Raw genomic sequence first — 24,312 nt, 5'->3', positions numbered from 1 at the left:
AACATCTCACACCTCCCTTGGTAGAGACGTATCTCCACCCAGCCACCAAAACTTTTATGTACAAGTCAACAATGGAGAAGGGTACTCCAGAAACTCACTTCACACATCAAGTTACAGACTAGAGCCTGCCATTACATGATAGAAAGTGGTAATGGGGACAAGCTCCCACTACCTATTAAATGCTCCCAATGGCGTGCATCTCAAATAGCCTCTGACAGCCAAGTCTGGCTCCTGGCCTTCACCAGTGGCTACTAAGTCTGGCGGAACCGTTTCCACTGCCAGGAGAAGGGGCAAAGGCAGGTTACTGGTGCCTTAAAACCAGTTGCTTTGGGTAGATGGGGCTCATCAGCTGTAGTTGGCAGCTCATCTATGAGAAGGAAATCTCTGATCTCAAGCCTCTGCTGCCTTGTGTCTACACCCATTCATGGGGAAGGCTTCAGGAGTAAACCCCGAGGGAAAAGTCCGGTGCTGCGGTCCCTAAGGCAGCCCAACACAGACTGGCAACTCCTGTGACACTGCTGGTGCCAAAATGTATTGGTCTTTGTCGTTCCTTTGGGCTCCTCAGATGCATGGTGGAGGAGAGCTTGCTACATGGACAACAGCTTGCTCTCCATGCTGTGCTGTCCAGGCCTGCATATGTAGACAGCCAGGATGCAAAGTTTGTGGTTGACCCTGATCAGCTGGAGGCCTCACTTGGAGGAAACCTAGGTTGTCATGGAGACTAATTGGAAAGAGAGGTATAATGGGAAAAAAGGCATTAAAACCTTTGGATGCTCGCACAAACATAAAAGTACTTGTGTTTACGTAATCTCTTCTGACCCTTTGAGTTGTGCCGCCAGCAACTCTCAATTTAACCCTAGTCTGATTACAGGACGATTTACAATGACCAGTTAACCTACCAACTGGTATGTCTTTGGACTGTGGGAGGAAACCGGAGCACCCGGAGGAAACCCATGTGGCCACAGGGGGAATGACCAGGCAGTGGGCAGGAACTGAACCCGTGCCACTGGTGCTGTACAGCATTGAGCTAACCACAACGTTACTGCGACGCCCTTTCATAGCTTCCAAGCAGAGAGATTGGTATTGGAGAAAGGAGGTGAGGGAAACTCTGAAGAGCTGAGAAAGTGTAGTGGAAGTGCAGATCAGCCAGTCTTTTTTTTAAAGTAACATGGTTTTGAATGGCAGGGCAGGTGGGCTGCAATACTCAGATGCCACGGAAATATATGGGACCGATACTAGAAAGATTCATTTAAGTATTTCTTGTAAAAGTATTGTTACGAAACCCCGTAACTGGGTCACTTACCAGCAAAGATAGAGAGGTCCGTTGAAGTCTGATGGTACTATTTTAAAAAGTATTTATTGATAAAGGGGCACAAAAATAAGATTAATGCAAACATACAGATAATATACGTCGTCAATACTAAATCTAAAAGCGCGGGTATAATAATAATCAATAAGAAATAGCTCTATCATTGTCTGGGGGATAATGTATTGTCCAATGGAAATATAAAAGTCACTGTTAGTTCGTTCAAGCTGCAGCGTTTTGGGTTTTAGAGAGAGACGGGTTAAACTTGCCCAGGTCTTTTATGATGCCAATCTTTTGAGTCGTGGGGAGTTGGTTTCCCTGTTGTTAGCTAAAAGCCATTTTCCGTGGTACAAGCCACCAGTTCTGGGCAAACGGAACCGAACGCACCTGGCCTCCTTCCAATGGCTTCCGTTATTACGGGATTGCTAGCGTTTCTTCTGGTGCGTCTGAGGGGCTGTTCCTACAAACCCTCTTTTATCCTGACTCACAGGGTCTCAGATGGCAATCAGGTTGGGGTGATGCAATCCCTCCCTCAACCAGCCCACTTTGCCTGAGGGCTTCCACGTAGCCCAGTATGGCAATACACAAGTTCGGCTTCCAAAGACAATGGCCGTGTCCCGTAGCTTTATATCGCCAGGGGAACGAGACATTCCGCACGTCTCTCTCTCATTTCCTGGGTCTCCTGATCCAACCCAATAGTGGTCTTGCGATTCTCACAAAGGAGGAGTCTGCAGGCGTAACAGTATAAATGACTATGTAAAGACGATGTGGAACGTCACACAAAGCTTGAATATATCAGACATGCTGTGACGTGCAGTGGAAATTCAGGCATTAAAAATAGCACTTTGACTCAGGAATAAGATTCACTTGAAAGTTTCAAATGCAGTGTGTGTCATGCATAAATTCATTTAGAATTAAGCAATTGTTACCTGTCTGACACTTAGTGTAGCAATTAATAATCCAGGTATGTCGTGACTTTTCTCTGTTTAACTTCCAGCCTTGACAGTGTCATAATTAATAATCGGGTCATACCTGATACTTCATTGGTTCTTTTTCTAGCCTCAAGCTATTGACTAAACTTTGTGCTTATAATTACTGTTACCCTCAGGTTTCAACATGACTGAAGGGATGGAGATACCCCACGATCAGTCTGCAGATGCAAGAAATTGGAGTGAACTGCCAGAATTATCCCTGAGACAGGTGTTCCGGTGGCTTGGAGATCAGGACCGAGTCCGGGCAGCACTGGTGTGTAAATGCTGGAACCAAGTGATGCATTCGCCAGCTCTCTGGCGATCCAGGACCTTCACCTTCAGCGGGAGACCGTCCAAATATCGGCGGATTGAGTACGAGTCGGCCATCTGGTATGCCAAGAAGTTTGGAAGGTACCTGGTGAACTGCGAGATCAGGTTCATGAATCCGTACAACTCCCTGCTGACCCGGAGATTCCAGGTTACAATGAGGAGCTTCTTGGCACGTCTAGGGAATGAGAACAATCGGCTAAAGTCCTTCACCATGCAACATTTGGAGTTGGACCGACTGGTGTGGAGGCCTTCTGTCAGGAACGCCTTCCTAAAGGTACCACCTCAAGGGAGGAATACACATTTCAATCTGCTGATTTACGCTTTCCAATAGTTTTGTTCATAATCTGACAGTATAATGACTCGGTTGTGCTCAACCTTTTCGGGGGTGGGGGGTTGAATGAATCTACAGCTCCTCAGTCCCAGTTCCCTTCCTTCACGATGTCACAGGTATCCCGTGCCTCTGACCCGCACAGCCTAGTTTCCCCACACACGCGACATTCTAATTCTTCTGGTTTGCAAATGTATCACCTTCCTCTGACACCTTCTCATCTTTCAGCCTCTTCTGATTCTCTTCCTACCCTGCACCTCCTTTGCCGTGCCTTTGTTGACCTCCGGGACAGTCTGTGGTGTGTCCTTCTGTACCTGAGCCCTAGCACACCATTCCTCTTCTCCTCTCTGTCTCTTCTGCCCAGGGATTCCCACACCTCACCATCTTTGGCTCAGTATCAGTTTTATTTTGGAACTGTTAAGAACATTAATGTGATATAAATACAAATAATATTCTTTATTTATTGAGATACAGCCCGGAATAGGCCCCTCTGACTCTTTGAGCTGTGATACCCAGCAACCCCCAATTTAACCCTAGCATAATTTATAATGACCAATTAATGCGCTAACCAGTGCAGCTTTGGACTGTGGGAAGAGAACAGAGCATCTGGAGGAAACCCACACAGTCTTGTGGAGAGCTTACAAACTCCTTACAGATAGCATCGGGAATTGAACCCGGGGCACTGCTACTGTAAAGAGATCGGCTTGTTGTGACTGTGATCAAAGTCACCAGAGAGACACTGAAGCTGGTGATATAGGAGTCTTTAATCAGCACATAAGTAGGCATTGTAGCGGTGTGCTACACGCAGCGCTAAAATTACGACACGGAGTCAGTAACTGCAGTCGAAGGAAAAAACTTTATTCGAAATCTTCAGCCTCACTTTTAAGCCTCCCTCAACCTGCCCCCCATGGCGCAGAGGCTCCAAAGCTCTGTGCTCGCAAACCCCCGTAGGCTATCTAATTGTGAGTCGGTTTGGATGTGCCAGGAAATGGGTCGCCACAGCATCATACTTGACACACTCTTAGAAGAGGCTCCTTGACCCAATATTACATGACATTTTTGTATGCTAAAGATCAAAGGTAACAGCAAGACAATTCTATAGTCACAATGTATCTACAATGCTTCCTTTGAATTACATATAGTTTTCACACATGCCCAAATCTTCAGACACCAAAAGTGAATGTTAATCACCATTGCCTCTAAGCTGCCTTCATGCATATGCAGACATTGCAGGTCAATGGGGGGGGGGGGGTGTTTCTTGGTTTGCAACTAACCCCAGTCTGTAGCTCCAAGAGTACCATTGTTCTGAGTTGTATTCTAAATTCAATCTACAGTCCACATTCAGACCTGAAGACTGGTTGCTGTTGGAATTAATATTTGCTATATTCCATAACTCCAGAATACCTCGAAGTGCTGCTAACCATTAAGCTACTGTGCTGGCCACTTCAGCTGTTACCATAGCAGTAGTGAGGTTACACATTTGTAGGCTATCCCAGCCTGGGGTGGTTCCTTAAGAGCTTACCAGAACGATTCTCTGTTCTCTGATATGTAGCATTCTCTATTCATCTTCTGGTTTACATCGAGCTGGAAGAAAAATTGCTTCAGGTGTGCGGATGCAATAAGCAAATTAATTAAAGCTGACAGCCACAAGAATCCATCTATTTATTTTATTTATGCCATATAACGTGTCCACGGTTACATTTAATGTCAAAACCCTCACTCACAAGCCTGTTTTCTTGAAAAGACCAAACGTTTACAAACAAGGAACATAAGCAATGTTTTGAAGATGCAGTCCAATAGCTTTATAGAGCAAAAGAAATAATTTTCCATTTGCTTTTCTTTAATGAACATAGTAAGGAGTGTTGCCACTCTTGTGTTTTGAAATACATAATACGGTGGTTGAAACTGATTCATCACTTACCTATAGTCCATTTATTTATGAGAGTAAGTTGTACATAATTCTTTAGAATGTTAATTATAGAAAATCAAGTGTCACTTTTGGCAAATACTTGTTCCAGAAATTTGCATGTTTACTTTTTAAAAGACGGATTATATTACTTTAGACCAAATGAACAGTCCGTACATGTTGTTAATTAGGTAACAAAAGCAAGATAATCTTCACTACACCATAGAAAAGGCACTTGAAATGTGTAGTGGTGATTCATTATGACCATTAAACAGTAGCCGATTTTTCAAAAGGAACTTGTGAAGTTTTCTTCTGTATCAGTTCTATTCATACAGTCCTTTAAGCAACCACTATACTTCTCAGCAGCCGAAAGGTAAATCATTCTGATGTACTAAAGCTATAACAATTCATATTTACATGCTAATTAGTCATACCAAGAACACAGCCCAACAAAGAGTATAATTAACCCAGCGAGCTACAAGGTAACATAATTAACTATGATCAAACATGTAGACATTAGGTGATGTCTTCGTTATCTCATAAATTACAAAAGTTTGTCTACGTTTATAAATCCAGAGCCATATAAATAAACATGTTTCAGGATTTAATAGTGGCTGGGCCAATAGAAAAGGTCTATAAATTGGAACATCCGGAGGTTTTGTTAGTTTAAGATGCCATGCATTTTCTCTGTGATCTCTATTGCTGAGAGAGTGGCTATTGGTCATTTCCATTTCCTCATTTCTATCCAATGCTAATCGCAACTCTCGCTGTAACCTTTTTTCTGCTTTAAGTTCATCCTCTATTTTTTCAGAGTTTTCTGATGCTGTTTTATACCTATGTAACTGCCCTTCAAGTCTGGCAACATTTTGTTCCACAGTGGCTATGTCCTGTTCAGCTTTAGAAAGTTTAAACTTATATTCACTCAACTGCCGATTTGCATCTCTCTGCATTTCAAGAATTTGTAGATCTGTGCCATTTTCTAATCGATCAGAATCTGTGAGCACATTCTCAATCTTAGAGTTTTTCTGTCGTTCCTCTTCCAATTGCAATTTCAGTTTTCTGATCTGTGCAAGTAATTCTTCCTTTTCATCAGCCAGTTTCTTTAGCTGCACATCCAGTGGCCCATCGCCAGCACTTTCAAGTACTTGTGCAGCCTCTTGAGACCCAACTGTAATTGCACCAACAATAGGTTCATGGTTTACATCACCATTTGGTGTACTTACTGGGATAATCACGAAACCATGTTTCCCAATTTTTTTGTCTTTCCAGTTGATAGTTTCCTGCAGATCAAACACTTCCCTCATGAGGGTGTAGACACTTGTTTTCCTCTATCAGTTCATCTCTTTGCCGAATACCTTCTTTTAATTCTTCTATTTTATGTTGTGACATGTTACACATATGTTTCTGTCAGTCCAGTTCCTTCGATTTTTCCTCATTCTCTCTATATAGCTCTGCCATCTGCTCCTCTATCTCCTCAATAACGTCTTTTAGGGTGTCCACTTGATAGACAAGATTTGATTTCTCATTGTCAAGTTGTGCATTGGAAACTGTTGCTTTTTTATATTTCCCTTCTACTTCCGATAAGGAATCCCGCATTTCACTAAGTGAAACATCTGGATCCAGAATACTACTCATCTCCCCACTGCCTCGTCGTGAGGAAGCTCCTCCAAGGGAGGACAGTGTGGCTGCGGACAATCCTGAAACTGCATTTCGAGATGCTGGTCGAGAAAATAATTCCGTCTTCTCAACCAACTCCTTCTGCTGCCGCTCCAGTTCTTTCATACGAATATCTCTTGCCTCTGCTCGGGCCGCACGTTTCGCTGCAAGCCTGGCCTCTGCCTCTCTGGCATTATGGCTCAGTGCGTCATCTTCCGCTGAGAACCTATCTTTGATTGGTGTCCGTTTTCTTCCAGCACCTGGTGTCCCCATTTTCTCCAAATGATTAAATCCAATGTCTCCTAGGACATTCAGGACCGCAGAACCAAATATAATTTGAACAGGTGCTCCCTTCCATGGTTGTGAGCTCGGACATTGCCCGCGAACCACAACCAGTGCTCTTTTCTTCGCTGCTTTGACAGTCGGCTGTCCGAAGTCGACGTCACCTCCCTCACACCCCTATGTGCGTGCACTCGACTTCCGGCGCCGGGAACCAGCCACAAGAATTATTGACATCAGATTTTTAGCCTGACTTCATCTTCTAAGTACTGTTGCCCACTAATTTACTTCAGTGAAATTATTAATTGATTTCTCTGGACCTTAGAATCGGAATTATGTTTAATATCACCGCCATATGTCATGAAATTTGTTGTCTTTGTGGCAGCAGCACAATGCAATATGTAATAATAAAAACTATACAATAAGTATATTAAAAAAATTAAATTAATTAAGTAGTGCAAAAAGAAAGGAGAAATGCTGAGGTAGTGTTCAGGGATTCATTGACCACTCGGAGATCAGATGATGGAGGGGAAGAAGCTGTTCCTGAAACGCTGAATGTGTGTCTTCAGGCCCCTGTACCTCCTCTTCGAAGAGGAAAAGATGAATTCTGGGTCTGTGGTGAACTACATATACCTGTCTGGTCATGCCTCTGCTGACTGCTCCTGTAGCTCCTCCCACAGACCCCGGTATAAAGGCGATTGAGGTCTGAGCCCGGCCTCTCAGTCTCCGGGATGTAGTGTGGTGGTCACTCACTGCTTGTTCTTTCTTCCAGTCAATAAAAGCCGATACCTCGCCTTTACGTCTCAGAGTGAGTTATTGATGGTGCATCAGGGTCATAGAGCCATAAATGATGGACGCCGCCTTTTTGAGGCATCGCCGTTTGAAGGTGTGCTGGGTGCTGGGGAGGCTAGTGCCCATGATGGAGCAGACTGAGCTTACAAGTTTCTGCAGCTTTTTCCGATCCTGTGCTGCGGCCTCCCCCACCCCTGAGGTGCAACCACGTGGTACATCTGTAGAAATCTGCAAATGTCTTGCCTTCGGCTCTGTGAATCTAGATGGAAAACTGTCAGAAAGGTGAAATGAGAGTAATGGTTGAACAGGTTCTGTGGGTTTTGTTTTGTAGCTGCTTGGGGAAGATGAATTTCAGTACCCTACATCCATTCTTTGATAATAAATGCACTTTGAATGCTTGAATATATACTTCCATGCCCTTATTATTTGCCTATTCATATTAGATGACCGAGGTCACACACTAGGTATTAATAGAAGATCAGCACATTTATTTACATTTGTTATTGAATAAAGAGTACAGCACAGGAACAGTGCCTTCAGCCAAGAACTACGTAAACTCTTCTGCTGTTCATGATCCAGTCCCCTCCATTCTCTGCACATTCATGTGTCTCTCTAAAAGCCTCTTAAATGCTTCCACCATCACTGACTTACTTACTTACTGTCTGCTCTGCTGCTGGCATTTCGGACAGCAATGAAGGTCCTCCATCTCTGGCGGTGCTCAGGGCTTCCTTCATTGTGTGGGTACCTTCATCTTGGTTTTTGCTACCGTCAGTCATGCAAGTCCTAGGTGGGGATTCGGGAATACCGTTGCACACAGATTCTTCATTGCTGTTTCTGTAACAGTTTTGTTTTACCCCTCAGGGTTGTTACCTTTGAGCTGAGCCCCGAAACCCTGGAGGACAGAACCCTGTGGCAAATCAAAGTGATAGGGTTCATCATGACTTTCTGGGGTTCTGCACTCCTGTTTTCAAATGCAGTGCCTTGTATTAACTGGTGTCCACTTTTAACAAACTGTGCTCATGTCCCCACAGTTATTCCATTCTTTTAACCCTTTTCAGAGTTCTGCCCTCTAGTTTAGATGACCTCTTCTCATTTTTCCTATCCAAGTGCAACACTTCCCATCTCTTCGTTAAAGGTCATCTTTCTCCCATCCCACTAGCCTGGGTATCTCTGAGCCTCGGCACCATGGTTGGCCTCCAGGGCCACAGTAACACAGTGGTTAGTGCAATTCTGTTATAGCTCGGGATGTCAGAGTTCAGAGTTCAATTCCCACGTCATCTGTAAGAAGTCTTATACATCGGGGGTTTTCTCCGGGTGCTCCAGTTTTCTCCCCCAGTCCAAAGACCTACTGGCTAGTCGGTTAATTGGTCATCGTAAATTGTCTGAAGCTCAAAGTTAAAAGTAAACTTTATGATCAAAGGACATGTATGTTACCATATGCAACTCTGAGATTCACTTTTCTGTGGGTAACTATAACAGGATCAATGAAAGATTAACCAGAGTGCAGACGATACCAAACTGTGCAAATGCAAATATAAATAAATAACGAGAGCATGAAATACTAAGACAAAGTGTCCTTAAAGTGAAGCCATTGCTTGTGTGTATATCTCAATGAAGGGGTAAGTGAGTGTAGTTATCCCCTTTTTACTGAAACTTCTTGAACCTGCTGGTGTGAGTCCTGAGGCTCCTGTACCTTCTACCTGATGGCAGCAGAGAGAAGAGAGCACGGCCTGGGTGGTGGGAGTCCTGAGGCTCCTGTACCTTCTACCTGATGGCAGCAGTGAGAAGAGAGCACGGCCTGGGTGGTGCGAGTCCTGAGGCTCCTGTACCTTCTACCTGACGGCAGCAGTGAGAAGAGAGCACGGCCTGGATGCTGGGGGTCCCTGATGATGGATACTGTTTTATATCAGTGTTTCATGTAGATGTGCTAAGCTGTAAAGTCGCGAGCAGATTAGATTTAAGTCAGGGGTTGCTAGGCAGTGAGGCTTGAAGGTAATCACTGTATCTCAAAACAAAGTAAATGTCTACTCTGATTAGAAGTTCATGTGCAATCAGAATGGACAATAAATACCAGCCATTCCAATGATGGGCACGCCTTGCACATCCTGTACAAAACTGGATAATCTCACTTTAGGTATTTGCAAACACACTATTAAAGTCATATAAAGTGGTTTTGCATAACAACAAAACATAGTGATGACTTAATGCACAATACTGATGATTCTCAGTTTGGGGTAATTACCAATAAAGACAAAACTTGGATCAAAAGCCTCCAAGAGGACCGTAACCTTGTTGTAGGGTTTGGAGGCTTGCGTGCCTCAATGACCCGGGGAGCTCTGCTGCCTGAAGTCAGGGCTTTACGCTTTGGCTCTTGGTCGGGTCACCCATGCCAAACAGGTCGAAGGGTAGAAGCCGGACTAGGAGTGGTCCACCTGGTTTGGGGGTTCAGTTCAGGGCTAACTGATCAAAAAATTGTTACTGAAACTGAAATACAGAATCCTTTTATATCTGTGTGTGATAGTACAGTCAGACAGGGATGGAGGGTCTTCATTGTTGACCTAAATGCCAGAGGCCTAACAGGCAGTAAGTTAGATCACAGGCCAAGTTTGGGAATTTGCAAAGTTTTCATTGTAGGATTTATCATACTGTTATGCCGTTGAAGAATCTATATGCTGTAATCGAGATTTCCTTCTGTTAAAGAGCCTGAACTTTTTCCTTCGTCGCGAGTGCAGCCACCTTCAGTCGTTCAACCTGAGAGGAGCTCGGCTGGATATGGAGCAGGGCTTTACCATCTTGAACTCGCTGATCCACCAGAGGACCAGGAGCTCCGTTTCTGAGCTCAACATCGAAGACTTCTTCAGCCATCACCTAGCCATCTATGCGAACCCCACCTTCCCAAAAATCATTCGCAACTTCTGTGAGCTTACGCACATTTCGATCAATTACAATTGTATCTCAGACGACCTCCTGGACACCCTGTGTGAAAGTTGCTGTCAGAGCCTGCGGACCATGAACATCAAGTGCCATATCCATGACCCTCACAACCAAGTTATATGGGGGCTCTCCTGGTCTAAACTTGCCAAGCGCGCTAGCAGCCTGAAAGTCAACTTTTATTTTGAGCTCATAATGAAGAATGATCGCCTGACTCGAATCCTGGTGCCAGAAATCCCAGTGAGGAGCTTAAACTTCAGGAGCTGTTACTTCAGTGACCCAGACTGGGCCATGAAACCCACCCTGTCCAATCTGATTCCACACTACAAGAGTACCCTCCAGGTAGGAACTTGTTTGTGGGTGCGATAAAGATTAGTGTTGGGATATTGCAATGTGATGTTGACAAACTAGGAACTCTCCATCCTCAACAAGGAAGATTTTCCAGTGGCCAGCTATTTTAATTCCAGTCCCCATTCCCATTCCGACACGTTGGTCCATGGCCACCTCTACGGCCGTGATGAGGCCATTTTCAGGTTGGAGGATCAACACCTTGCATTTCATCCAATCTGATGGCATACCCTTTGCCATGTCTAAATTCTGTTAAATGTTGCCCTTCCTCCTCCCCACTCTGGTCCCCCTCCTACCTCTTCTCACCTATCACCCCCCACCATGGTGACCCTCCTCTTTCCCTTTCTCCCATGGTCCAATCTTCTCCCTCATCAGATTCCTTCTTCTCCAGCCCTTTACTGTTGCTACCCATCACCTCCTGCCCACCTGGCTTCACCTATCACCTTCTAACTTGTCCTCCTTCCGCTCCACCCACCTTCTTATTCTGGATTCATCCCCACCCCCCTTTCCAGTCCTGATGAAACTTTGACTGTTTATTCCTTCCTATAGATGCTCCCTGACCTGCTGAGGTTCCCAGTGTTTTGAGTGTGTGGATCTGATGAACATCAATGGGAGTAAGCAGATCCCATTCAGATGCACCATAAAGTTTAGTCCTGATGAAGGGTCCTGACCTGGCATGTTGACTGTCTATTCCTCTCCACTGATCTGCTTTCCTCCAGTACTTCATGTGCGTGTTACACTGGATTCCCAGCATCTGCACAATCTCTTAATATGTTTACTATATAAAGTTTGTTGTATATGTTAAGTTTGGGAAAACGCTGAGAATATTTCTGTTTATTTATTTCGAGAGTGTGGAATAGTCCCTCCTGGCCCTCTGAGTCACAACGCCCTAGTAATCACCAACAACCTTGACTTAACCCGATCCTAATTACAGGATAATTTACAATGACCTATTAACCTAACTGGTACGTCTTTGGACTGTAGGAGGAAACCTGAGGAAAAGGCACACTTTCTTCGGCGAGGACGTGCAGAGACTCCTCATAGAGGGCGCTGGAATTGAACTCTGAACTCCTGACGCCCCGAGTGGTAATAGTGTCCTAGTAATATCTATGCTACCCTGCTGGCCCACATTCATGAAGTTTACAATAACCTTCACATTGGGGCTGGCGCGTGAGCTGGCAGAAGTGATGAGCCGGCCACATCAGAAAGCCAGCCTGGGCTAGTGACCCTGGCCTTGAACTGACAGGAGAGAAACCAGGGCTCTTGCTGTTGATTACAATTGAGTCACCTCTCATGGGCAGTGAGCATGAGATGATACTGGGTGCCCACTCGGATGCCAGATCCTCTCCAGTGAAATTCTTTACAAGTACTGTACTGCTCCACATGTGACTGGCCACATAGAAAGTGCCCAGCAGAGAGACTATCCTTTAAAAAAAAATAAAATCTTGGAAATATTACGCAACGTGATTTTCATTGAGAAGAATATGTTTTGATGGAAGCTTTATTTGCGAAGACCATAGTCTTCTAATACACAAAAATTGATTAAATGCCATGCCACAAAGTTAATTAAAGATTGCTAAGTAATACAGTACTATGCAAAAGTCTTGGGCGTGTACATGTATACATGCACGCACACACGCACGCACACATGCACACACACACGCGCACACACACACACACGCACACACACACTCTGTCCCTGTCCTCCATAGCAGTTTGTAAAGCTTTCTTTTAAAATATAAATTTTCAAGACTTGAGTGTCACTAGCATGAGAACACAACTAAACAGGAGCAAGAAAAGACTCAGCATTCAATGTGACCTTGGTTGAACTATACTGGCCTCTATTCTTCTTCCTTTTCTAGTTCCCTGTAACCCTCAATTCCTCAATCTTCAAAATATTTTTCTATCCTCCTTATTTTATAGCTTTGTCTCTCACTGGTGAAATCATATCAACTTTTACCCTGTCTTGGTCTGCTCTTGGTATTCCTACAGCTGGCTCACTTGTTTCTGGGCAACAGTGCTCCCTTGGGTGTTAGTCAGGAGGTCTTGATGATATTTGAGTCCAGAGAAGGGAGTCAGAACCTTCATTTAAAGATGGTTATTTGTGGGGAAATGTTGTACGTGCTTGGACTAATGTTGGAGAAAACGTTGCTGGTGAAACCCCACAAGGCCACTGGGGACCAGCTCATGGGGTGGGGGAAATCTACTGACTTTGTCTCCATTTCCTTTCTGAACATTGATGGGATTGATTAAAAAGGCCCAAAGGAGGAGGTTCAGGGACCACCTTCCCTCTGTGCAACGCAGGGAGTGGTTGCAGAGGCTCTGATTCAGTGAAGGAATGAGTTTTGCACATTCGGAAACTCTTTAGGTTTGACCACAAGTTGTGTATGTAAGTTGCCTGGGGTCCTCCTTGCAAATTCTGGCTCAGTTTGACCAGCGCATGCACAGCCTAAATGCTGAAATCACTATGACACTCTCAGTGCTGGGAGCCAACTTGGAGATCGCATCCTGTTGTCTTCAGCGCTATTTCCCTGGAAGTATTTCTTAATGTGGAGCTGAGTCACTTACAAGGCTTTGTGAACACCAGGGTTGTTCCTATCTGCGCCTTGTGACACCCTGGGCAGCAATCTTTCCTTTTCCTTAGCATTTGTCTGTTTTTTACAAGCGAGATCAATGCTCAACCCAGCACAGGTGGAAAGTTCAAGGAGCTGGCCAGATTTGAACCTGGGACCATTTGCCTCAAAGTCCGGTGCTGATTTCATTACACCATCAACTGGCTGTAAACACCACGCTGACTGCTTTTATAAAGGTGACTGGGTGCCCAAGTTTCTGTTTTTATTTGAAGGGGCAGGGGAAATTTTTCCAAGCAGACACAAGAAGCCTTGATGTCAGGCTCTGGAGGCGAGGGAAACTCTCTTCTAAAGGCAGAGGTAGTCCTTTCCCGTTCTCTGGAGCACATTCACAAAAACACTGCAGGCCGATGGCAACTAGACTCGCCTCGCTTCGGGTTTCCCCAGCCCAAGTGAGAATCAGAAGTCCCACCTGAGGCACCGTGCTCTCGCAGCGGTTAGCACAATGCTGTTACAGCTTGGGGCGTTGCAGTTTGAGGTTCAATCCCTGCGTCCTCTGTCAGTAAGTTTGTATGTTCTTCCCGTGTTTGTGTGGGTGTCCTCTGGGTGCCCCTGTCTCCTCCCCCAGTCCAAAGTCCTATCGGTTGGTAGGTTAATTGGTCATTGTAAATTGTCCCGTGATTAGGCCAGGATTTAATTAGGGGGTTAACCACATAGAACATGGACCAGTATAGCCTAGACAGGCCCTTCGGCCCACAATGTCGTGCTAACCAGCTAACAAACAAATAAAAAAAAACCCCAATACTAATCTTTCCTACCTACACCAAGTCTATCTCCCTCCATCTTCCTTACATCCATGTGCCTATCCAAATGTCTCTTAAAAGTTTCTAAAATATTTTCCTTTACCACCATATCAGGCAGTGCATTCCAGGCATCCACTACTCTGAGTGAACAATTTACCCCTCACTTCCCCCTTGAACCCACCCCCTCTCACCTTCAATGAATGCCCTCTGGTATTAGATGTTTCAACCCTGGGAAACAGATATTCCCTGTCCACTCTACCCGTGCCTCTCATAATCTTATAAACCTCTATCAGATCTCCCCTCAGCTTCCACCGCTCCAGAGAAAACAACACGTTTATCCAGCCTCTTGTGATACACATGCCCTCTAAACCAGGCAGTATCCTGGTACACCTCTTCTGTCCCCTCTCCAAAGCCTCAACATCCTCTCTATAGTGGGGCGACTAGAACTCTGAGTAATAATTATGTAAATTAATAAAAATCCGGAACTGCCCTCAATCAGAAGGGGCTGATCTATGACTGATTTGACCATTTACAGACGGTACCAGGGATCTCTCTGGTGCCATCAGCTTATGACATAAGCACACAAAACATTAGAAAGATTTGGTAGGCAATGTCTGTGGAGAGAGTAACAGAATTTTCACTTCAGGTTCAGAACCCTTTGAAGGAACTGGGAAAGAAAGAAATCAAAGTGATTTTGCCTCTTCTATCTTCTCTTTCCCAGTTCTGAGGAAGGGTCTTCACTGTGGAAAGGTCACTGTTTCTCTTTCCACAGTTGCTGCCGTGAACTATTTGCAGTACTTCAGAGGCATAAGAGATTCTGCAGATGCTGGAAATATGGAACAATGCACACAGAATAAAAGCCGGCAGGTGGTATAGTGGCATCTGCACTGGACTTTGAGGCGAGTGGTCCTGGGTTCGAATCCGGTCAGCTCCTTGCCCGCTTTCCATCTGTGCTGGGCTGAGTGTCGAGCTCACAACTTAGCCTCGTAAAAAACAGACAAAAATGCTAAAGAAATGGCAAGGTTTCTGCCTGATGCTGAAAGGAACAGCAACACACACAAAATGATGGAGGAACTCAGCAGGTCAGGCAGCAATAAATAGTTGACGTTTTGGGCCAAGACCCTTTTTCAGGACTGGACAAGACGTACACAGACAATTATCACTACCCTGCAGAACCTTTTCCATTTTGTGCTAAATTAATTTGACTTCATATGGCTACAGAGGATACTGGTAATTGGGACACCTTTGGACCAGTACATTTTAGCCCAATTAAGCACCTGCCCCCATCAGCCCGAGTTTATGGAAATAGTTAAAAAGGTATAAAAAAGACAAACTGAGTAACAAATGCAAATACAAAGAAATCTGCAGATGCTGGAAATTCAAACAACACACACAAAATGCTAGTGGAACACAGCAGGCCAGGCAGCATCTATAGGGAGAAGCACTGTCGACGTTTCGGCCCAAAACCTCAACAGTGCTTCTCCTTATAGATGCTGCCTGGCCTGCTGTGTTCCACTAGCATTTTGTGTGTGTTGCCTAAGTAACAAATTATGTATTTAAATAAGATACAGAACAAATTAGAACGCTATAAACTCAAGAGATTCTGCAGATACTGGAAATCCACACACAAAAGGTTGGAGGATATCAGCAGGTCAGGCAGCACCCAAGGAAATGGACAGTCAATGTTTTTAACCAAACAGCTGTTTTTTTTTCTGAGTTTAGATTTTTTTCTATAATAAAATCATCTCTTTTCAATATTATGTTTAAATTTATATGGATATGGGATAATGAGACTATATTTGTGATTCCAATATATTGTAATTGATATATATTATATATTCTACTGTACTCTGTTTTCTTTTATGTAAGAAATCAATAAAAATATTGAAAAAGAAATGTTCAGGAGGGATGCAGCCCACCTCCAGAAGATATATGAAGATGTTTCGTCAAATGTTAGTAGGGAAACTAGAAATTCATAGTGTAGGGTAATGTAATGAGAGTCAGGAGACAGAGATTGAATGGGCCCTCACTGAGAAATGTAATTTGTAATGTAGTTTGCCACAGAGTGGGTTCTGGGCTACAGCTGTCCATAATTTAAGTGAATGACGTGATCTAAGTTTTGTGCTGTGTTTGGTAAACAAATAGCTCAAGGGTAACGTTTGAAAGTGAAGTCATTCAACTATACACAAATACACAAGGAGCCGGCCGGTGGTGTATTGGCATCAGCACCAGACTCTGAGGCGAGTGGGCCACAGTTCGAATCCGGCCGGCTCCTTGCACGCTTTCCATCCGTGTTGAGTGTCGAGCTAGCAACTTGGCTTCATTAAAAAGAAGTCAAATGCTACAGAAATGGCAAAAAATGTCGCCTGATGCGACACAAGGTACGAAAAGGAACAACTACTTCTAACTACACATGAATTAATCCAGGGCCAAGGCACAAACCACAGTACAACACTATGGTGTAACATAGTCATAGTTTCAACAGTTCAATTTAATGTCAGGGGAATATATGCAATATATATCCTGAAATCCTTTCCCTTCACAGACAGCCACCTTTCACAGCGAGAGGGGAGACGTAAAACGACTCACTGATTTACAGTGTTAAAAGTCTGTTGTGCTGCTTTTCTCTTTGACCCGAGAATTGGCAACAATCTCTCACGGGAGCAATTATCGACTTTGCGGGAAGAGCTAATACAAGAAACATGTTATTTGCATGGCAATGGGTTGGCGGGCTTTGAGAAGCAGAGATAGCTAGGTGGCCTCGTGCACAATTGCAAATGACTAGTTTGCAATTGTTTTGAAGAATAAGGACATCTGGCAGAGTAAGCACAAGAGATTGTGCAGATGCTGGAACTCTTGAGCCAGCCCATGCAAAGTTCTGGAGGAACTCAGCTGGTCAGGAATCATCTATGGAGGGGAATAAACAGTTGACATTTTGGGGCTGAAACCCTTCTTCAGGACAATAAATACAAACACACAAGATTGCTCAAATATTACTGAAGTATTAAATACAGAATAGTGTGGCAGGGGGGAGGGGAAGGAGCACAAGCTAGCAGGTGACGTAGGTGAGTCCAGGTGAGGGGGAAAGGCTTCTGGCTTCTGCTCCCATTCCAGTCCTGATGAAAGGTCTCAGCACAAAACGTCGACTGTTTATCCCCTTCCAGAGATTGCTGTCTGACTTACTGAGCTCCTCCAGCACCTTGTGAGTGAAAATCTAAAAGAATGTTTGCACCTCTTCCGAGGGGAACTGGGCACAAAATTACAGCACATTATAAAATTGAGATCACATCTGCGTTACTAGATCCGGTACTTGTCATTTTTGAGGAAAAAAATGTAAATATACTGTAGGCGGTTCTGAGACATTTTACTAGTCTCTTCCTTGAATAAGTTTCGTGAGATAGTTAGACAAGCTAAGGCTTGTATTAACTGGGGATTAGAAGACTGAAAGGAGAAAAGGAAAGATTACAACATAAACAGTCCTGAGGGGTTTTAAACAAAGTCAGCACGGAGAGGGTATTCCCTCATTTGGAAGAATCTAAAAACAGACATTAGTTTAAAATTAAAACATCATCAACTTAAGGCAGAGACGGTGCATTTTAAAAAAAATTCTGAGAGGCCTGTGAGTTTTTGGAACGCAGAAGGGTGAGGAGAGTAAGATGAATATTTGTATGCTGGAATATTGCCGGAACTCCATGGGCACTTTATTAGGTAGAGGAATGGAATCCGGTGTGGTCTTTTGCTACTGTAGCCCATCCGCTTCAATGTGTTCCGCATTCAGAGATGCTCTTCCAGACACTGCCGTTGTCACGTCAAGTCAAGTCACTTTTTATTGTCGTTTCGACCATAACTGCTGGTACAGCACACAGTAAAAACGAGACAATGTTTTTCAGGACCATGGTGCTACATGAAACAATACAAAAACTACACTGAACTACGTAAAAACAACACAGAAAAAAACTACACTAGACTGCAGACCTACCCAGGACTGGATAAAGTGCACAAAACAGTGCAGGTATTACAATAAATAATAAAGAAGGCAGTAGGCACAGTAGAGGGTAGTGAGTTGGTGTCAGTCCAGGCTCTGGGTATTGAGGAGTCTGACAGCTTGGGGGAAGAAACTGTTACATAGTCTGGTCATGAGAACCTGAATGCTCTGATGCCTTTTGCCAGATGGCAGGAGGGAGAAGAGTTTGTGTGAGGGGTGCGCGGGGTCCTTCAATATGTTGTTTGCTTTGCAGATGCAGCGTGTAGTGTAAATGCCCGTAATGGTGGGAAGAGAGACCCCGATGATCTTCTCAGCTGACCTCACTATCCGCTGCAGGGTCTTGCGATCCGAGATGGTGCAATTTCCAAACCAGGCAGTGATGCAGCTGCTCAGGATGCTCTCAATACAACCCCTGTAGAATGTGATGAGGATGGGGGGTGGGAGATGGACTTTCCTCAGCCTTCGTAGAAAGTAGTGATGTTGCTGGGCTTTCTTTGCTATGGAGCTGGTGTTGACCAGGTGAGATTCTCTGCCAGGTGAACACCATGAAATTTGGTGCTCTTAGCGATCTCTACAAAGAATAACATGTGGTTATTTGAGTTATTGTCACCTTCAGGTCAGCCTGAACCAGTCTGGCCATTCTCCTCTGATCTCTCTCATTAGCAAGGAGTTTTCACCCAGAGAACTTCCACTCACTGGACGTTTTGTTTCTCGCACTGGTCTCCGGAATCTCCAGAGCCTGGAAATAATTTGGAAAATGTGTAGCTCGGGTGGTTGACGAGTTGGGTTGAGTTATTCTCCAGTCTTGGCAATTTCCTTCTAAGTGTTCCATCACCATATGAGGAGGCATCACCAGTTCACTGTTGATCGTGGTGAGACCTCTATTTCCAAGTGCTCAGAGGACACAGCACAATTTAACAGTGCACTGATGATGCCTCCTTGTATGGCAATGAAACTTTTACATGTAAGTTGCCAAGATCGATGAACAGCTCAACCCATGACTAGAGACTGTTGGGCGTGAAAATCCGACGAGATCAGGAGTTTCTGAGATAATCAAACCACTTCGTCTAGCATAAACAATCAAAGTGACTGAGATCACATTTCTTTCCCAGTCTGATCAACAACTGAACCTCTTGACCACGTCTATATGCTTTTAAGTATTGAGTTGCTGACACATGAATGGCTGATTAGATATTTACATTAACGAGCACATGTGCCAGTGTAACTAATAAAGTGGCCACTGAGTGTAGTTCTGATTCAGTAGAAATTACAATGTTCTGGTTGCCAAGTTGATAGCCCTTTCACCCTGCAATGAACATGAGAAGCAAGGAAAAATGTTGGTGGCCTTAAGCCAAAAATTTACACCATTAGCCAACTAAATTTTGAGACAGATGCCAATTTTACATCTGCAACACTAAATGTGAATGAATTTGTTGGTTTCGGTATGTCTGGTTTCCTTTTGGTCTTGTAATTCGTTAGAAAAACTGCTGATAATCTCAATCACATACTAACGACTTCTTTTGTTCATATGTAACATGCAGATTTGTGTATAAGTGCCCGCCCCTAATGTGATGTGTGATTTTTCTCACCAGAAGCTGACACTGGAATTTAATAATAGTCATGAACGAATTGACGATGAACTATTGCAGTTGGTGTTAACCTGTGAGCGGCTGTACTACATGAGGATCTGGGCTTTCCTTAGCATTAAATTTATTGAGAACCTTCTACAGTATCGTCTGGAGGGAAAATCCAAATTCCGCACTCTCAAGGTAGGAGCGACTAATAGGATTATAATATAGTAGGCTCTGTTAGTTTCTTGTGTGCGAGAGAGTAGGTCAGGGGTTTGATGTTAACGTTGCGTTTATTCTTTCTCTGTGTGAGCGATATGCTAGTTTTTGTGAGGGCGGGGTTGTGGGTTTGAGGTTCCCGAGTTCTTGTTTCTTTTTCTTTTTTTGTGTTAGGGAGGAGTTATTTTTTCTTTGTTTCATGGCTATCTGGAGAAGACAGTTCTCAGAGTTCTATCCTGCATACATGCTCTGATTATGCATTGAACCTTTACACCTCTATAAACACAAAAGAGTTTCTGCAATGTTGGAGATCCAGAATAACACCCACAAGATGTTTTAGGAACTCAACAGGTCAGGCAGCATCCATGAAAAGGAAGAAAAAGTTGATGTTTCAGGCCAACACAGTGTCTGTTAAAGAATAGGATTGTTAGGTTAATTAAAAATGGGTGGAAATCAGATCACTGAGAAAATACCTTCTTGCCAAAGTACTATACAAATCGTGATATACTTTAGATTTCGCATTGAACTCTATCAGCTGATGGTGTAGAGGCATCCACACCAGACAAGGCAAATGGTCCCGGGTTCAACTCCAGCCAGCTCCTTTGCACGCTTTTCATCAGTGCTCAAGAAACAGCAAGATTGTTGCCTGATGCGCCATAAGGTGGAACAACAACCTCTCTTTCATGGTATCAACCTACTCCCACTCTTGGGATCATTGGCTTCACCTCAGTCATCTATGGCTTTCTCTCAGTTATTTATTCTTAAGTCTTGCTGTCTGTCCAGACAGATTCAGACCTCAGACTCACCTATTTCTGCAGCGATCCCTGTGAGTTATGCTAATCGTTTCTCTGCTCTATAGCAATAAGCTTCAGAACACCAAGAAAAGTATATTGAAGAAGATAAATGACAGTTCCCAAGGTGAAACATTACACATAGTTGATTGGCACAACCCACCGTTGAAAATATATAAAGAAAGCAGCATCAATGATCTCCACCACCTGGCCGTGCTCTCTTCTCACTGCTCCCATCAGGAAGAAGGTACAGGAACCTCAGGACCCACACCATCAGGTTCAGGGAGTTACTACCCCTCAACGATCAGGCTCTTATCCCCAGAGGGGATAACTTCACTCAACTTCACATGTCCTATCACCAAACTGTTTCTACAACCTTTGAACTCTCTTTCAAGAACTCTTCATCCCATTTTCTCTATATTTATTGCCTATTTATTTATTACTACTATTATTATTTTTTGTACTTGCACTGTGGTTGTTTGTCCACCTTGTTGGCGTGGTCTTTCATTGATTCTATAGTGGTTTTTGGATTTATTGAGTATGCTCACAAGAAAACGAATCTCTGAGCTGTATATCATCTCGCATATTTACTTTGATAATAAATTTAATTTGAATCTTGAACTTTAATCTAAATGCTTAAAAAAAGGTAGATATTAAGATAGCAAGTACTGATCCCTGGCTGTTGTATTTAATTGGGCTTAGTAGCTAATATCCCTTGAAGCCACGTGTGGACTGCAAAAGATTTCACTTACACTCATCTTTCTTCCGCTTTCAAAAAAAGTGAAACCTTGCTTTATGACGGGCAAGCCTTTGTGTGCATGAAGGTATTTTTAACAAGCTACCTGAGTCAGTCCACACATACAGTGCTTACAGCAATGCTTATTTAAAAAAAATTCTGCAGATCTGATGAAACTTGTTAGAAAGATTGTGAAAGACCCATGCAAAGGGGGTACTCATGTTCGAGGATGAGAAATACCTATCTAGCGAATGAAAACAGTGTGTCAGTTCCTAAATTCACCTACTAAACTATAGTAGGTGTATTTATGCTAGAGCAGGTTGTATTTTTCTAAGTGTGAGGAAAAATTAATTGCAGTAGTTATGCACGGATAAATAATGCCAAGCAATTATCTTCTATTTAAAGTGTTCCAAAGTGTAGATAAACAGGACAGGGTTTCTGTGGTGAACTACATATACCTGTCTGGACACGCCCCCTGCTGACTGCTCCTGTGGCTCCTCCCACAGACCCCTGTATAAAGGCGGTTGAGGCCTGAGCCCGGTCTCTCAGTCTCCAGGATGTAGTATGGTGGTCAACCACTGCTTGTTCCTTCTTCCAGTCAATAAAAGCCGATATCTCGCCTTTATGTCTCAGAGTGAGTTATTGATGGTGTATCAGTTTCACCATTGCAACCTATGCGCAGAGGAAGAGAGAATTTTAAAGAAGAGAACGGGGGCAGTTGACCCATTTTGCGCAGCATGGATCCCAAGGAGACATTGGCTTGTACAAAGGGGGACAGAGAATTTAAAAGGAACGTGTGGGGGCAGTCAGCACATTTTGCACCCAAGTAACCGCACCACAGCTCCCAAGTGGTTATTGGACTGTGCATTAGTAGATACTTGGTAAGATCCAATAAAAAGAAGTCAGAGACAAGAAAATCTGCAGATGCTGGAAATCCAAGCAAAGATAGGTACTTCTCATCGTCAAACATGAGTACCCCTTTTGCATGGCTCTCTTGCAATCTTTCTGGAGGAACTCATCAGGTCAAGCAGCATTTATAGAAAATAATAAACACAAGATGTTTTGCGCCGTCTTTTCATCAGGACTGGAAAAAGAAGATGAGAATTTAGAGCAAGAAGGTGGGGAAGGAAAAGAATATGTACGAGGTGGTAGGTGATTAGGGAAACTGGGAGGGGGGAGGAGTGAAGTAAAGAGCTGGGAGGCTGATGGGTGAAAGAGATAAAGGGCTGGAGAAAGGTGAATCCGATAAGAGAGGGTAGAAGGCCAAGGGAAGCGGGAGGAGCACCAGAGAGAGGCGATGGGCAGGTAAGGACAAAAGGTGAGAGAGGGAAATGAGAATGGGAATGCTGAAGGTGGGTGGGGGGGGGCAATTACTGGAATTTAGAGAAATTAATGTTCATGCCATCAGGTTGGAGCCTACCCAGACAGAATATAAGGTGTTGCTCCTCCAAACTCGGTGCAGCCTCATCACAGCAGTCGAGGAGACCATGGACTGACATGTTGGAATGGGAATGGGAAGTAGAATTGAAATGGTGACCTCCAGGAGATCCTTCTTCTTCTGGCGGACAGAGTGTAGGTGCTTGGTGAAGTGGTCTCCCAATCTATGTCGGGTCTGTTACAAAACTCCGTAACTGGGTCACTTACCAGCAAAGGTAGAGAGGTCCGTTGAAGTCTGATGGTACTATGTTTAACAATATTTATTGATAAGGGGGCACAAAAATAAGATCAATGTAAACATACAGATAATACACGTTGTCAACACTAAATCTAAATGCGCTAGTATAATAATAATCAATAAGAAATAGCTCTATCGCTGTCTAGGGGATAATGTATTGTCCGATGGAAATATAAAAGTCACTGTTAGTTCGTTCAAGCTGCAGTGTTTTTGGGTTTTAGAGAGAGATGGTTTAAACTTGCCCAGGTCTTTTATGATGCCAATCCTTTGAGTCGTGGGGAGTTGGTTTCCCCGTTGTTAGCTAAAAGCCGTTTTCCGTGGTAAAAGCCACCGGTTCTGGGCAAACGGAACCAAACGCAAGTGGCCTCCTTCCAATGGCTTCCGCTATTACGGGATCGCTAGCGTTTCTTCTGGTGCGTCTGAGGGGCTGTTTCCACAGACCCTCTTTTATCCTGACTCACAGGGTCGCAGATGTCAATCAGGTTGGGGGTGATGCAGTCCCTCCCTCAACCAGCCCACTTTGCCTGAGGGCTTCCACGTAGCCCAGTATGGCAATACACAAGTTCGGCTTCCAGAGACAATGGCCGTGTCCCGTAGCTTTATATCGCCAGGGGAATGAGACATTCCGCACGCCTCTCTCTCATTTCCTGGGTCTCCTGATCCAACTCAATAGTGATCTTGCGATTCTCACAAAGGAGGGGGCTGCAAGCGTAACAGTATAAATGAGTATGTACATTCATAATACCCCCTTTCTTCAACGCGTTTTCACCAGCAGTTAAAACGAAGTAGTACAGAATCTGACAGGATTTTTGAATCTAACACAATACAAAAACTTTTCCTTTTCACTACAGAGTAATACAGTTATACATTCAATTCAGCATCCAAACAGTTAACGATTACAGTGTCACTTCCTTTAATATCTTAACATCTTGTACCTTACTAAAGTCTTGTAGCATCAGGCTTCAATTTAATAACCACCTATTTTTATTTCTTTCCTTCAGCAAACAAAACTAAGGAGTTGTGATCTTAGCTTATGTGTATCTACAAGAGTTCATGCAAATACTAATCTTTCTGTTGTTTTCAAACTTAACAGGCAGGCTTCCATGGAGTTGTCTTTA

The 24,312-nt window shown here is 43.8% G+C and overlaps 1 protein-coding gene and 1 pseudogene across 1 annotated transcript in view; one reads left to right on the top strand and one right to left on the bottom strand.

Moving 5' to 3' along the window:
* The first annotated feature begins 2,422 nt into the window (after positions 1-2,422).
* LOC132383369 (F-box only protein 39-like) overlaps positions 2,423-24,312 on the top strand; it is a 42,025-nt gene continuing 20,135 nt past the window's right edge. The window contains exons 1-3 of the mRNA XM_059954258.1: positions 2,423-2,881; positions 10,269-10,841; positions 19,798-19,974. Of these exons, the coding sequence (XP_059810241.1) occupies positions 2,423-2,881; positions 10,269-10,841; positions 19,798-19,974 (1,209 nt within the window). The remainder of the gene's footprint in view (positions 2,882-10,268; positions 10,842-19,797; positions 19,975-24,312) is intronic.
* LOC132383376 (leucine-rich repeat flightless-interacting protein 2-like) lies at positions 5,333-6,770 on the bottom strand (annotated as a pseudogene).

This window comes from Hypanus sabinus, chromosome 30 (assembly GCF_030144855.1).
Source record: "Hypanus sabinus isolate sHypSab1 chromosome 30, sHypSab1.hap1, whole genome shotgun sequence".
NCBI classification, from domain to species: domain Eukaryota; kingdom Metazoa; phylum Chordata; class Chondrichthyes; order Myliobatiformes; family Dasyatidae; genus Hypanus; species Hypanus sabinus.
Note: the sequence above shows the minus strand (reverse complement) of the source record. Positions and strands in the feature narration are given on the sequence as shown.